The 17,023-nt window shown below is 40.0% G+C and overlaps 1 protein-coding gene across 3 annotated transcripts in view; it reads right to left on the bottom strand.

Annotated features, from left to right (window-relative positions):
* grb10b (growth factor receptor-bound protein 10b) overlaps nucleotides 1-17,023 on the bottom strand; it is a 63,347-nt gene that overhangs the window by 22,532 nt on the left and 23,792 nt on the right. For all 3 annotated transcript variants that reach the window (XM_010750490.3, XM_019271696.2, XM_010750489.3), the window contains exons 4-5: nucleotides 11,223-11,508; nucleotides 8,666-8,810 (exon numbers count right to left, since the gene is read on the bottom strand). In XM_010750490.3, the coding sequence (XP_010748792.1) occupies nucleotides 8,666-8,810; nucleotides 11,223-11,508 (431 nt within the window). The remainder of the gene's footprint in view (nucleotides 1-8,665; nucleotides 8,811-11,222; nucleotides 11,509-17,023) is intronic.

Genomic DNA, 17,023 nt, shown 5'->3' with positions numbered 1-17,023 from the left:
AGAAAGAAAGAGACAGTGAGAGAGATACAGAGAGAGGAGATTCAGTCTTCATGACCTACATGAGTCCAACAGCTCTGTTCAGCTTTGGCCAGATGAAATGCCTACAGGCAGCAACACATTGCTCTCTTTGCGAAACACACGAACACACACAAACCTAGACATGTGTATACACCTGTATTCAGGCACACATGAGTGTGCATGAGCACCCAAGAACACAAAAACACACAGACATGTTTAATGATTTTTAAAAAAAGACATCAATATTGTTTTGCATAGTCAGGGTAGATAAATGCACGAGCACACACATTTGATACTCTGACAAACTAAAGCAAAGAGACAGAGACGGAGGAAGGAGCAAACATTATCAGGGATTCCCATTAGCTGCAGGAGTAATGGGATCTTGCCCTATTAGCTGGGTGAAAGTTGTGGCTTCTAATCTTACACTGCCTACCCTCTGGGACCAGGAGTGAGCGATGGACTATTAAAGGTGCATCATCTGCATTGCCTGGGTGGTCCTGTCAAGTTCCCATGCAAAGACATTTATTTAGTTAAACTCAATACAGAAATGTAGTACAGAATGAATTATTAACTATTTTTTAATATTTAAGGCTTGTAGTTTCCTACCATTACATCAAGGCACAATTTAAAATGGTCTGAATAGGCCTCCCTTGTTAATCTATCACATAAAAATGTATCGTGATAACATAATTTAATGCTGGGATAAAAGGGACTCAATGTACATCAGCATCATCTAACGTCTGACAGTCTGCCTGTGCAGCTTTTATTTTCATGGGCTGGCATTATTTAGGCTGCTTTGGGACACACCGCTCTTGCTTGGTTTCCTGTGAGCTTTAAGATGATAATACTCTAAAACAAAGATGAAATTGCTGTTTCCACACAGACAAAATAGGCGGTTTGAGACCAGTGCATTTACTTAGACACAATGTATGCTTAGTGGCCGACCTTGTTAAAGTTTCACTAAACCGGAATACACCGTCTCCTAAAACTAGTCAACAATGCCATGATTTTGGTTTTTAGATGTTGTTCACTGTTTTCTTGCAGCACTATGTTTGGCAGCAGATACATTGATTTATTTGTTTATTTATCTACTTTTAAGGTTATATTCGCATTTTAGTATACCAAAGTCTTTTTACTGTCTGCTTCCTAAGTGCTTGTAATATGTAGCAGCCTATAGCTAAAGTCACCGTCTGTTGTCTGTTAGAAATCAATTGTTGAGTACTTTAGCAGTGGCAGTACACGTTTTAATGCATAATCACTACAGCTGGAATTTATTTTAGACTTTATGTGTATACACTGTGGCTTTTTCATTGGCTCAGGGCTATCATGTGGTGTTCATCACATGCAGTTTTCTGCTACAGTGTAGGCAGTAGATGTTAGCTGCAGATGGCTTAATGGTTGCAGTGACACTGACCTATTTTTAGTGGAAGCGTGTAATTTAATTTAGCAAGTAACAGGATCATTTTAAACCAATATTTTGTGTCTAGCAATTTGCACAAGTAGTTCTCCAAGAGTTGGCTACAAAATAAGTTTCCCTAGGACAGTCTTGATTATAGTGGGACTATTTTTTGCTGTTTGTAACATACTAAATTCACATCAGAATTTTCACAAACATACGAGACATCAATCTATTCCTAAATGGCTTCGTCCAGCATCAATTCTAAAGTCTTATTTATTTAAACTGAACTATTACTCAAAGTAATCATTCCATACCTTATTACTCAACAACAGGCCATATGTGTGTGTGTGTGTGTCTGTTTGTGCGTGTGTGTCAGTAGCAGGTCGAGGCATGTTTCCATTTAGCAGCGGGGGATAAATATGGCCCTGACACATGACATGTTCCAGACTCGACCACAACCTGCCTGTCTCTTCTCCAGGTAGCATTTATTCAGCAGCAGCCAAACAATTTGAATATCACAGCACTGAATGTTGCAAATCCACTCAGTCACCTGATGAAATATGTGTATATGTTGGTGTGTGTGTGTGTGTGAATGCATGAGAAAGAGAGCAGGGACATGTATGCTGACAAAGGGTTACTGTACTGCCTGCATGTTCTCTTTACCTCTGCCACAGAGAGCATCAGATAACATGCAAGTGTGTGTGTATGTGTGTATGTGTGTGTGTGTGCGTGTGTGTGTGTGCCTTGGGCTCAGAGACTAGATGTAATGTTAGGAATAATGAGGCCAACAGGCAGGCATGCATCAGATATACACACATGGATGCACGAACACACAAGCTAAATAAAATATCCACTTTAAGAGCATTATTTCTATTCACATCAGTTACAGATAATCATTAAGACGTAAACAATCCAAGTGGCATAAACAGCACATATTTTGCCCATGCACACCCCACAAACATGCCGTTGATGACACAATATAGCAAGTGTCTGTGTGTGTGTGTGTGTGTGTGTGTGTGTGTGTGTGTGNTGTGTGTGTGTGTGTGTGTGTGTGTGTGGGTGTGTGTGTTCCACATTTCACTTTAAGATCCATTTAAAAGCAAGCTGGCTGCTGGAAGAGTGAGCCAGCAGATTTCTGGCACTGTGTCACCTTTGATCTCTGCACAGTGCAGCCTGCAGAACACATCAGTCCTACAATGAGAAGCAGAGCACACACACACACACACACACACACACGCACGCACGCACGCACGCACGCGCGCCTGCATACATACATTGCCTAACACTCTCACAGATGCAAACACACACACAAACACACATGTACGCCCTGCTTGTAAAGACACACATACATACATTAGGTGCACAGACACATACACACAATACACAAAAGTGAACCTCCTCTTAAAACACCCTTACTTTAAATACACACACTTGTGCACGCACCCACAGAAGTTCCCACACATTGAGGCCAACAGTTTGGGCATCGACAGCATTCCATTCTAGTTTTCCATTTACAGTGGAAAAATCTACCCTTTGACCCAGAGTATTTCCAACACTGAGGCAGCCAAGGAATGCCATGCTTTGGCGCTAACCGAGTAAGAAGAGGAATGGATCGATGCCCATCATTTATGTACCGGGTGTTTCTAGTTTAAATCCTGCTGCCTTCTTTTCAGTGACTAGAACAGATGCTTCAAATATTTATTGTGTATAACTGTTCTCTTCAAGTGGTAATCTTATACATAGAAGCTAAAGATGATACTTTTCAGATATCATTTGGAAATAAAAAGGCTAAATTTTTAAAGCTGCTCTCGTCAGTGTTTTTATATCAAATCGAATGACTTCAAGAAGGGTGAAGGGTGTCATTGGATGATTATTTATTAACCCTCAGCTCTACGGGCATCTTAGCCTCTTTCAGCTATTTGTTTTGGTTCTATGATTGGCCACTTTACTGTTTTGGTTCACTCTTACCACTCTCATTACGGCTTTTAGCCACAGTGGGCAGCTGCTTTCAGCAAAAAATAAAATAAAATCTAAAAACCCAAAGTGCACTACCTGCACACACAAAATTAGCATCTAGTTGGTGAACACAGTGGAACATTTAGCAGCTAAAGAGGCAGGTGTGTTTCTCATGAGGCGATGAAGGCCAGAACAGAGCTAAAAGGAGAATGACTTAAATCTGACTTAAATTACATTAATGTAATTACGATTATTACATTACATCAAGTGGACACAAACATAACTCCAGATTAATGCTAATGTGCAGTGTTGGCTTATCAACTATATACAGGAATAATACATTCCGTTCTTTATTTAGGTTTTTATTTTTACGTAAGGAAAGTTTTGCTGTCTGTAGGTGGCAGTGTTTGTTCAGCAGTAGTGGGTCGGGCTACACATGTCCTCACATTTTCAATGCAGAAGCATACATAGACTTGGGATATGTTGAAAAACTTTCTCTCATATAAAATTTTGGTTACTTATGACTTACTGCTTTCAGCTGCTGGGGTGGATTAGCATTAAGAGTGAATATATGCAACATTCATATTCTGCAGCATATCAGAAGTAATGATGATGAGTCTTTTCATCAGCTTGTATGCTGCTGAGTCTCATTACTGCATCATACCTTCCCTGTTACTTCTTTCTGTGAATAATTGAATAAAAGCAGAGAGTGCTACTTATTATACTGGATTAACTACAGTCTCAGTCTTACACAAGCCTGAGAGTAATGATCTTAAACTGAGACTCATTTAAAAACAGGCCACATGATCTGATATTGAGGCTTCTAACATCATGAGCTCATCATTTAAATTATACTTCAGTACACTTGATACTGGCAGCATTGACAAAAATGCTTTTTTGATAAGTAGGCATCACAGCTTTGACGCCTGGCTGACTCAACCAGAGGCAAAGTCATGCAGGGAGAGAGAGAGCTGTGAGAAAAATGATCAGCATCACCATCATTAGAGCAAATGTTAATGATCCCTTCAGGCATACTGTGGCAGCTGTTATATATTCTAAGAGAGCTAATCACACCTGCTGAACATAATGAATATACAGACAATGATGCTGAAAATGTATTATAGATGTTCCCATTTTAGCAAAAGTAATAATTTTCTTGTTCAGAAGATACATACAAAATACTTTTGAGTGTATTTTAGTACATTCTGCATCTTTCCATATCGTCCATCGTCTAAAGCTAATATTCTAAATAGGTTGACTATTTGCATAACCCTAAAATTAACATTTTACATACAGCTGTATTCCCTGTCAAATGCTGTTGAAATATTTGTATAACCCTGAGCATTTTTACATACTTAACACTCTAGTACTGAAGAATAACAAGTGGTTATTTTGTTAATGCAAAGGAAGCATGAAGAGATCCTGGGTAGATTAGCATGTTTTCTTTAACCTGCATGATATAGAAAGTGGTAGCATTATTAGTCAGACTGCAACTGAGCGCCAACAGCCCATTTGCTAACAAACCAACCTCCACTACACGTCTGGCATCATGCACTATTTTTGGCCTCTTACTTGACCACGTGTGAATCAGTATTCATCTAGTAAATTGTAACAGGACACATTGCACAGCTCTCATGCCAACCTTGGATTAAAACATGTTTTAGCTGAACTAAACGTCTAGAGTAAAGGACAAATGGTTGGGCAGGGGGGATGACAAAACAACACAGAAAGATAGACACTCACATACAGTCCTAGACACACAGAGATAGACAGACCAGAAAGATAATGAAACACAGACTAGAATGGCAGAGACGGGGCGTGGGGATCCTGCCATACCATAAAGCACAGTGAGCTACAGGACATCCAGTCCAAGTACAGTAAATCCAGCAAAATCTGGAAACCCAGTGATCAAATCAGTGTTCCCACACTGGGGCAGCTATGGGAACACAGTGTCCAAGTAAGTACATAACCACGCTCTCTATTGCACTACTGAGGACAGACTGTCAAGAACCCAGACTGTGAAAATTAATGGATATCCCAGCTAACTGCCTTGCATTCAAGGCTTCTTATAGGTTTTTCCATTGCACGACATGGATTACACAGGCCAAGCTCCTAATATTTTCTTAAGTGTAGCATGGTTGTAATAGCTGCTTTTTGGCCAGTTGGTTGTATGTAGAAAGATGTATGCAGTTTTAAAGTTCCATAAAACCCAGATTATGTCTGTGGTAATCCTTAGGAGGCACAGGAAGTCACTTTATTAAAAGGATATGTGCCCATCTGTGCACACGTTCACACATACCACACTGAACTGGCGGTGCTAGTTCGATGTTTTTAATAATCCTAAACTAACCAAATACATTCATTCTGGGTTAGCCTTGTGTCTTTCACTGAGGCTATAAAACAGCTTAAATCTTAAGTTTGGGCACACACACACACCTGCTGTAAACACATCAGAATACTTTTGCGGCAGTAACTACTTTAAAACTGGGCTTTATTTCTAATAATTTCACTGAACATACTGCCTCTCTATTTTGGATTTTCCCCTTTAAGAATGCTCAGCTATGAAGACACACAGGACAGAGGAGGGCTAGGAGCAGAGAAATGGAGAAAGACAGGAGGGAGAGGAGAGCGGAGGAAAGTGAGGTAATTGGGAATCATATGGCCGTGTCAAACAGCTTGCCCAGTGATTCCTGACAGCCCAGCGCTGCGTCCTCATGCCTCCTGCACAGAGGCCAAAGAGTGAGGTAAGGAGGAACAGAGGGACAGAAGTATGAGAGTCTGTCAGAAAGTGCCCGGAGGTTGGAAAATTCAGTAAACTAAATAGAAAAACTTCTCACCAGCAGGCTGGCGAACTGGACTGGATGTTTGAAGGGTTGTGAGACAGACTGATAAAGACAAGAAAGGGGGAGGGGAATGGCACAAAAAAGAGCACATATGGTTGAAATGATTATGGTTAGAGGCCTTTGCAAGTGGGCTGGGAGCAATAATTTACCTGCTCACCCTCCCACTTGTCAAACCTCGAACAGATCACCCACTCCTCCCCGATCTGAATCAGTCTAGGAAGGAATACATGTTTGCAAGAAAGCAGTGTTACCATTGTTCCACATGCCTCTGGAGCTCGACCCAAGAAGCACATGTGTGTGATGAGATGGCTCTGCAGGAGGGGTTTTTTTTTTTTCAGCGGAAAGGTGCTGAATTGAATTTCCACTGAAGAATAACCACAATGAGACATACTTTCCATTGCCATCAACAATGGATAGACACTGCCAATGCTGTAAATAGTTTACAGAACTCACAAAGACAAACAGGCAGACGTGAGCACAAACACACAAACACACATGCATCTAAAAAACAAACCCGCCCCGTGATACACAGCACACTCACACAAGTTTACACAAGTCTGTGCACAGCGTGCGCACGGTAAACACACAAAAGGAATTTAATTTTCCACAATTTTCTCAGCATTGCTTCTTCATGCATGAGTTTGTTGGTCCAAGCACAACAAAACTAGTATAAACTTTGCTTTTTTCCTATATCTAATAACAGTTCTCCTTTACAGACATGTTTAGATTTTGGTGCATTCTGAGCAGATGTATGGCAAAGTTTCAACACATGATGTAAATGTCCACAGGAATTCTTATTTTCTAATATGACTGGCAACATAATAAAGGTTTTTTAATGGAACTTTGGTCAATATTGGTCAAAAGAAACTCATGTTACACAAACAAACATCTCATTATGCAATGGGCACTATGCAGTAAAACAATGGAGTATCGTTTTATTTTGAGGTCTCCCCTGTATGATCTCAAAATCGCACTTTTACACGCCATTTGATTACTGTATGGCAGAGGTGTATAAATCTCCAACTCTCCTGAACCTCCCTCAACCCACTCACTCCATTTCCTGGTCTATACTGCACTCTTAACAGGCTGCCTGGGAATTCAAAAACCAACAACATTCCTGTGCCGTGTAGGTCTCCCAGCCTAATAAATTGGTTTCTGAATATTTACCAGACACGCCTGCTTCACTTACACAGAGCCAAAGTTATGTCACGGCTAGTAATTCAACACAAAACTCATAACCACTTAGTGAGACATTAATCTTTGACCCATTTACCGTATGAACCTAAATTTATAATGCAGTGCTGAATTTATGCTGCGGCTAGTAATTCAATCCTGCGACATTCCCACAGAGAAAGACACAACTTTCCCACTCATGAAGACTAGAACGAAATTTAACCTTTCAAGGCTCTGTCCAACATTCAATATTTAAAGCTTTATTTATGTCACAGATGGTAATTCAAAGCCACAACTTCCCAACTCTTAAAGCATTTACTGGTTGCCAACTTGCCACAAGTTTATCAATTCATCAAGTGAGTTATGAGCTGACGTTGGGAAAGCAGGGCAGGTCATAATAAACTCAGACTTGTATTTTGGCAAGAAACGACTTAACTGGAACTGCAGTGTATGATCTTGTACCATAAGAGCCATGACTAGAACAGACCAGGATCAGAGCCAGAGAGAGTATTTATGAGAAATAGTCCGCCCTCACATTACTGTAAGCTGGTATGTTACTGTAACCGTGGACCCATGTGAAGATCATTAAAAGTGATGGAGGGACTCTGACTTCCAGGAATAGACGGACCAGTCTCTAAATCCTTGTCAACAAATGAACACACAAATGCAAACAGGCTCTCAGGCATGCAGCCATGTGTGCAGGTACACACACACACGCACACACACACACACACACACACACACGCTCCTCTTCTCCTCACCTCATCCCTTTTTTTCACAAACAAAGCCACAAACCCGCTCTCGAGCACACACGTGCACTGCACAGAAACAGTGCTATCACATGCAAGCAATCAAAATCCCTCAGATGAGCAAAACATGGGGCAGATGTACAGTGGGGAAAATTCCTAAATGCTTATGTCCGACACACAGTTGACCACTACACACGGCTGATTTACGATATTCTAATCCTGCATCCCTCAAAACAAGTGACTCAAGTCACACATGTCTCAGTTATCAACATAAAAGTATATCAAAATCAGCTGATGTCTCATATCCTGTTTTCCAAAGGGAATAAGCATCTTACATGGTCTCCCATCCCGTATGAAGACTGTTTTGTATCCAATGCAACCACACCAAATTATATTGCAGAATGAAATATTAAACCCACAAGAACACTGCTGGGAAAAATTAAACTTTTTTCTTAAATGTTTTTTTCTCTTAATTCCTGAAAAGTCAAAGTTTCTGGAAAGTTTCTTCAGTGTGGGCTTTGACTTACGTAATTTCCAGTGGAGGGTTCTCCAGGAGGTAGGGAGCCAGGACTGAGGACAGGGGAGCTTGCTGGACTGCAGAGCTCAGGGAATGGGTTTGGGATGGCTGGGAGAGATGATGTCCTCAGCTGCTGCTCCTCCTCCTGCAGCCTCCTGGACAATGGACACAGGACAATGGGACAGTCACAATGTGGTCAAATACATTTTTCACTAATGGAAAGCAAAAATATGAACTGAAGTAATGGCTCGTGACCTGAAGGAGTGTCTTGTAAAGTGAAATGTGAGAACTTTGAAATGAGAGCTGCTGACACGTGAAATATGTACGAGAGAGAGAGAGAGAGAGTTTTGAGTTAAGCATTGCTGTACAGCATCCAAGCTCATCTCTATTTCCATCTGATCTACCCATAATGAAGTGGAAATCACAGAACCTTGCAGCCTGCTAGCTAATTTTCTGCAATATTTATCACGCATCAATATTGAATCAAGACATCACTTTAAAGCCGTTTTTAAATTAGCCACATATAATGTAAGCTTGTGCCTGAAAGAGGAATGTTGATTTGACAGCTGATCAGAAACTTTTCAGGATCCAGTTTTTTTTTTTTGTTTGTTTGTTTTTTTTAAATGGGCCGGCCAGTTTGTGAAATTCTAGCTGGTTTCATGTTGATATCTGTTCGTTAAAATTTTGACTGTTCACCTTTAGTATCTCGCAAAAAGTATCTCTTTAAAGGCTGTTTTCTCAAAATGAGCTCTTTTCTGAACCAGAAATCTGCACTTCAGTAGCACCAAACTTTCCAGGTTTTGTTCCTATCTATCATATATGATGAAGGTTATCATTGAAGGTATCATTCACAGCTGATTTATGGTATAAGATTTATAGAGCAACAAAAAGAAACACCCTTGGCTTTGTCCAATGTTTAGATTTCTGTTCAGGAAATCTATGCACATTATCACATTTAATTAGCATAACATTTAGAAAATCTGTAAGATAAGAAAATAGTTGCACTAATGCAATTAATCAGCTGGAGAAGTGCCATTGTGATATGTATTAATTCAAGTTTGCCTGTGGTGTTTGTCCTTAAATTAGCCCCCTATATTGTAAGCTTTTGGCTTGAAAGATTTGACAGCTGATCATAAACTTTCCAGTCTCTTTTTCTTTTTCTTTTTTAAATGGGCTTGTGAAATTCTAGCTAGCGCAGAGAATCACTGTAGAAGACTCTTTTTCTCTCCTTCTCCATCAAACTCTGTCTCTCTGCAGAACCCGGTGAGTTCAAAAGGGAACGGGCCGTTTGATGTCGTCCCATCTGAGCTTGAGAACAGGGTTATCCGGAGGTCAGCTCTGAATAATAAGAACTTCAGAGCCTGAGTTTGTGTGTGTGGGGGTCTGTGTGTGTGTGTGTGTTTGAGAGAGAAAAGCTCATAAGACAGAATACTGCATTACCTGATCATCCCTCCTATTCTGGTGAATAATAAGAGCCAACACCTGCTATGTGTATGAAACCATGCCTCTGTTGCCTTAGTGTGTTTGTGTCAGTGATCATACCCACCTTTGAACGCGTACAATAACAGCGTTAGGGAGAATACGAGTTACTACACATCAAACTGAGAGCTACATTTGCACTTACTACTAAGATCAATGGGATTTTTTACGTTACGCCTCCTGCTGGTGCAGTTTGAGACAAAGAGGGAATGACAAGGAGGAACGGGTCATTCAAGGGCTAAAGATAGGAGCGGGGAAGAAACGTTGTGCCCAATTATTGAGAGGGTGTGGAGGGATGACAGTGTACTGTGAGAGGCTTCTTTTCTAGTGTGGAGTGTGGAGCTCCACATGCATGTGTGTGCTATGTACTGTGCAAATGAATGAGGCTGAAGAAGAGCTTAAAGCTTAGTGCCATGCTTCTGTTTGTTCAAGTGCGCCTGACAGATGTACTCATTTTACTGAGGAGCAGTTCATTTGAAATTTCCTTCAACAATGTGGCATGTATATTCCACTAGTGATTATTTATCTAGTTTATTTTTGATAGATTATGCCATCATTTGTTTGGTTTATCTTCACGTGAAATGTTTTCTTCAACTAACTCTCCAGAACCCATCGATTATGAGAATATTCCAGTTCATTTTCTGTGGACTGACTAAATGGTTAATCTAACACCATTGACCACTTTGCACTTAAATGAACAGTACTTTTAGGTCACTTTACAACCACAATTTCTGTCTACTGTTATTATCATAAATGTTCTGATGCAAAAGCAACACAACTTTAGAGATGAAACCATGTCTCCTGGGCTACAAGAACACATTAACATTCATGTGGTAGGACCTCTGTGATTTTCTATGATGCTGGGTATTTCACTGTGGCGCTTGCACTCTTTAAAGGGAACTCTCCCAACACAGTGAGTTTATGTAAGCTGCCTTTCATACTATGAACAGCTCCCTCTAGGGGTCAGTTCCCTTTCTTGTTTGGCGCCTGCCACACTCAAACCAATCCAACTATAAGCTGCTGCTGAAGTGGTCAAAGAAATATATCAATAACACTGAAGAATGTGCATATACTGTGGAGACACCTACCTGACAGCAAGGATATGCATGGGCTGAGACCGTCGGAGGCCGGTTTGGGGTGAGTCCGCAGACGAGGAGGAGGAAGGCGGCTCTGGGGAGACGTGGCTTAGCGCGTGTGAGTGCTGACCCTGCCGAGGTTGGTTGTGTTGCGTGTGATGATGATGGTGTGTGGAAGACGTCTGTCCATTGTGCAGCAGTGGAGTGGTATCTGTCTGCTGACCACTGCAGGTGGAGTACAGGCTCTCCAGTGAAGAGTTCATATCATTCACCAGGGCCTCTAAATCGACGTCATCCTCTAGAGGAGACAAACAGAAATGAGAAGTAAATTAGTAGTAAAGTAGATCAGAGAAGTAGGTTTCGGAACTGCTGAGGAGAAATTAACTGAAACCCTGAATGCAATAAAATGCAATAAAACACAATAAGACATAAAAAATGAAAGTGCAGCCTTGGTTCCAAAGTTAAGTCACACAAAAGAAGAGGTAAAGTCCCTGCATATTGTTGGGACTTTCCCTTTTCTATTTCAGTTTCTCTATTATTTCATTGTGGCCAGGATTTGAACCCTTGACCTCACTTCACACCTCCTTAATTCTAGGTAATACTAAAAAAAGAAAAGAAAACACTAGCATGCACAGACACAAGAATACACACATGCACGCACATCCATACATGAACATACACACACGTAGACTAACCAGTTTTGTCAGAGTGCTCAATCAACAAAACTATCTTGACTACGTACATTGTGCTGCCCTGTGAGCCTAATCTCCAGGGATAACAGGTACAAGCACAAACCTGCCCTCAACACTATTCAACTCACACCACTGGGGTTCACGGCAAAGGCAGCATCCTGTAAGCATCTGCTCCAGATTCGCAGCATGTATCAAACATTCTGCTTTTAAAATGATCTTTAAAAGCAGGACGTGGCATTATTTTCAGACAGGGGAATCTATCTTCAAAGCCCCTGTGAAAAGCTCTAGGTATTTTTAAATTAATGAAGTGAATTTTTTAACTGTCTCCATGAGCATGTTGAATCAAATTTTAAAGAGAGCTCAATTGAAGGGAAGCTCTCTCCCTAATTGCTTCATGCTGTGAAAGTTTTATCATTTGGGTAAACAGGGTGCCAAACTTAGCTCTTTCTAAACCATGATCTGCTGTGGTGACTCATCTTGTGATGAATAATTCTTCAAATTAAAAAAGAAATCTCATAAATTCATTATCAAATCTCTGTGCCCAGATGCCACAACTTTCTGTAGGACACATGAAGACCACTAGGAGGAGACAAAGTCTAGTTGTGCATGATAGGGGTTCTCAAATGTATGGGGTTCATGCAGGGAACTCTATACAGATATTAAGACACAACCTAACATTTAAGTAATATTAATAACAATGAAAAGAAAATACATTTGTGGTTGCATGTGGCACATTTCTATTTACACTAAATTATAGAGAATAATTTGATCAGAAACAATATAAATGCACATTTTGATATTGGTTTCTATTCGCAATTTCCCTACATAGTTGCAACAGATCATTGCATAATTGTACCATTGTGATCCAGTCCAGTTTTTTTTTTTTTTTTTACTTATTATGATACCTCAAATGCCCTCTTTAAGATATTATATTGCTTTTGTAATATCGTGCAAAATGAGAAAATCTCACTCTTAAAGACTGAATGAAATGCAATGCAATATCGAAAAATAGATTTTATAGTTTAATTTAGTTAACCATACCCTCTTCAGCATATGCAAAAAGTTGAGCCACAGTCAATGGTTCAAAAATAAAGCTGTTCTGATGAGGGAATGAATAAATGAATGAATCAAAAAGCGGATTTTATCTTTGCAGCCCTGCTGTCAGAGCTCCAGAGCTTAAAATGTGCCATGACTCACATAACTACTCAACAGCTCAGGGTGCAGGACAGCTGACAGCTGGATCATGCAAGGTGGTGCGAGGGTCATTCCACTCTAAAGCAACTAAAACTACCACTGCTCAGCAGAAAGCTGACACTGGAAAACAGCAATTTGACTGATGTAAAATTTTAAAAGCACTGGCTTCAAAGCCCCTCAGCCAGGCAAGGAATCAGTTTCTTGTGGGAGTACACCAGAATTTCTTGTCCTTTTTTTTTTTCGACCAAAAAAATGTTCCAGAGGGAACAACAATAACAACAGCCACAGGTTAGGAGGCTAGTAAACAACCCCATCCCTGCATGCAGCAGCATGGCCTTGTCTCCAGCACTGATGCTAAAAGCTACCTTCTGAAACTGAAGTGTGGCCTTTGAGGAGCTTTTCCTGAAAACGTGTCAGGTAGCTGTATCACAGGTGCCTGTGAATCACAGGTGGTTAATCTGTAGGTATTAATAGTGACAGGTAAGCTGGAGCAGCTACTTATAGATATCCTGGAGCGCTAAAGAGCTACATACTGCAGAACATAGGGCTATACACAGGGCTAAGGATAGGGAAAGACAACTGTGACACAGGATAGAGCAACATTACCTGCATTCAGCAGAAGAAGTATATATATATATATTATGGCATGCCGTTCAGGAAATTAAACCTTTGAATATATTGAATGAAACTTTGAATATATGGAGTGAACCTTGAATATATTGAATGAAGTCTGAATATATTGAATGAAACCTTGAAAATATTGAATGAAGTCTGAATGAATATATATATATAACTTTTTAGGACAACAAAATGCGAACAAATGCTATGCTATGAGGATAAACCACAAATGACATCAAAAGTGAGCAAAATCTCAAAAATTACTTTTACCCTGAACACATCATCTGCTCATTATCCATCATTCTCACTGGGTGAGACATGTACCCTCAAGCTAGTGAGAGAAAATATGCTTCCTCATAAATCTGACCTAGTTTGGCAGATCTGTTTGGATAAAAAGAAGCACAACCCATAAATTCAAAGATGGATGTAGGATATTTGCGTCATTATCAGTCATATGATCGCTCTCACCTGTGCTGTCACAATCAGGCAAACAAAGGGATGTGTCATGCGCCTGGGTGTAATACAGTCAGGCTGATGCCACAGACAGCATGCAGGCAGGCACGCACACACACACAAGATTTAAACCCATGAACATTTGGACCAGAGTGCAAATTGTGGTTGTTCTTTCTTTGACATGAAGTACAGAAAATAGAAGTTACGCCAGACGAAAGAGACATAAACAACTTTATTTATTCCCACCGAACACACAGCGGTCACAGCCTGGTCTTACAATATTACAGCCATTAATTAGATCCTCTCAAAATATCAGAGCAGCTCGGGCAGCAGGGAGCACACAAAGCTACAGACATAGACAGAGCTGTTGACAGTGATGCTTTGCAGCTCTGATGCAGTTGCTTAACTGTAACAAACACTGTGGATAATATCCCCATGCTGTAAAATCAACATTTTTTGTGAGCTTTATTTCAACAGAAATCTGCAACACAGGTCTGAAAGAACTTTAGAAGTAACTGGACCCACTCCAACCCCCATGTGTCAAGAAAAGTAATTTACACAACAAAACAGAGACATTCCAGGAGCAGCTAAGAGCATCTGACAGAATTTATTTAAAGCTGTATCCATCTGAGGGAGGGATCTATGCTGAAGATCATTTAGTGTCAGTAGCTGTTTGGGAATGCAGCAAAGATAACAGGCTAAAATGAGCATGAAAAAGGGTAATAATACCATTAAAAAGAAACTCATTATTTAGGAGCTTTAATGCACTGCTAATGCTGTAATGCTGTGTAATAAATGGATAAGCAGAAGAAATAAACACCTTTATTTTAAGATGAGTGATTATCCTGAATCCTGGATCAATGTGGAGGTGGTTTATTTGTTTAGTTAATAATGTGTTCTATAGGAACTACTAGCCTAGTAATTAACAATTATTTATTACAAGTGAATTACTAGACAATTACTTTCTTGATCCTGAAATTAAATACTCTTTTGGTGGAAAAAATAAGTAAAATGCACATCATGATATCTTTGTGGTTTTTTTCAAAGTCACATAATCACATAAGACAAGAAAATGCAGTCAGTCCTCACAAGTGATACTTTGGAACTAGAGAATGTTTGGCTAATATTCTGTTGTTAGACAAGTCAATTAATCAACTAATCCTTTCAGTTCTACTGAACACACTACATCTTTTAAATATGTTGGCTGACCATATTTCCATCATCACTCGCATTATTATAAACTGCAATGAATGAATGCTTCAAATGAGTTTTAACATATAAAAATGAATCAATCCTCCATCTATCCATCCATTTTTTTAGACTTTGGCCTAAACTCCTCTGTAGAAGTCACACCCACATATAAATCTCTGATGGGTCAAAGGACAACACTGACATTATTGTTGTCATTTCCTTTTGGTTTGATTTCTCTCATGACTTGAGCTCAGTTACTCCTGTGACATGTTTAGCCCCCTCCCTCCTCTTCAGAGAACTTATAACCAATTAAATTAGGGGTAAAAATAGCCAAAACTTCCTCTATTGTCTGAGCCACACCAAATGCAATATTACCCAACTGTAAAACTGGTCAAGTCTGGCAGGAGTCTGCATAAAAGCTGTTTTGAATGTTTCTAATCATTAGCGAGCAAGACATGGTCTAAACAAGACCATTGTATTAATGGCCAATCCATGTGGCTCTCCCGTCTCTCCTTTACCCGGGAATGTAGTCTATGCATTTTTTATTAATTCCTGCTAGTTAAAAACAAAGAGGAGGGGCAACCCTCCTGTAAAAAATGGGAATGTAAGGAGTATACAGTACATCACACACACAAACTCACACAGGCACAGACACAGACAGACAGACACACACACACACACACACACACACACACAGGAGACACACAAGAGGGATAAAACAGCCTCTGAATACAAGCCCAGCAGAGGGGTTTCCATTCAAAGGGATCAGTGGGAGTATAGACAGAGCAAGTCTAAACTGTAAAGCGTGGCTCTGCACTGGCGAGTACAATACCTCTGGTGACAGCATACACATACACACTAAGGGCCAAGGCTCCTGATGGGGCGGGAGAGTGTGGGGGGATTAGACCGAAACAGGAGGGAGGGAGAGAAAACAGAGATGAATGGGTGGGACAGAACGATCTATAGAAAGACGCGGAGACAGACTCTCATTTAGGAGGAACGTTGGAATGCTGAAAGAGTGAAAGTTAGAGTGGGTTACATGGATGAGGGCGATGACATGACATGGTGGTTTACTTTATATAAAGCAAAGTATCAGTACATTGTAGAACAAGTCATTTTCATTTCTAAATTCTACACTTAAAATTTTAAAATAGGATATTGTGGCTCTAAGGATGGTTATGTTGGTCTGTCAATGGTCGGTCCACCACCTCGATCAAGATCGAAATAGCTCATTAACTATTGAATGCACCAATGGTGCACAGAGCATTAATCCTATATCGTTTTGGTGATTCTCTGACTTTTCATGACGTTGACTTTTGAGGTTTTTAGTGAAACTATTAAATGGCCTGACATTTTCTGCCGACATTTCTGTTTCTTCAAATAAATTGGTTCAAGCATGCAAAATTATTGCTATATCTATGAAATCTTTTTTTTTTCATCTCTCAATGGTATCCTACCAATTTTACGTTTGTTAGCCGGAAGTTACACCCATGATCCCATGATCTTACATTTAACAGAAAAACCTATATATATAGTTGTAATACACATTTATAACGACCCTACTGCTATAAAAATTAGGATTATACTGGGGTTCAGATGTTTTAATTTATATAGTGTGTGTGTGTGTGTGTGTGTGTGTGTGTGTGTGTGTGTGTGTGTGTGTGT

Source organism: Larimichthys crocea, chromosome XIII (genome assembly GCF_000972845.2).
Source record: "Larimichthys crocea isolate SSNF chromosome XIII, L_crocea_2.0, whole genome shotgun sequence".
NCBI classification, from domain to species: Eukaryota; Metazoa; Chordata; class Actinopteri; family Sciaenidae; genus Larimichthys; species Larimichthys crocea.
The sequence above is the reverse complement of the archived record's forward strand: the minus strand, read 5'-3'. Positions and strand labels throughout refer to the sequence as shown.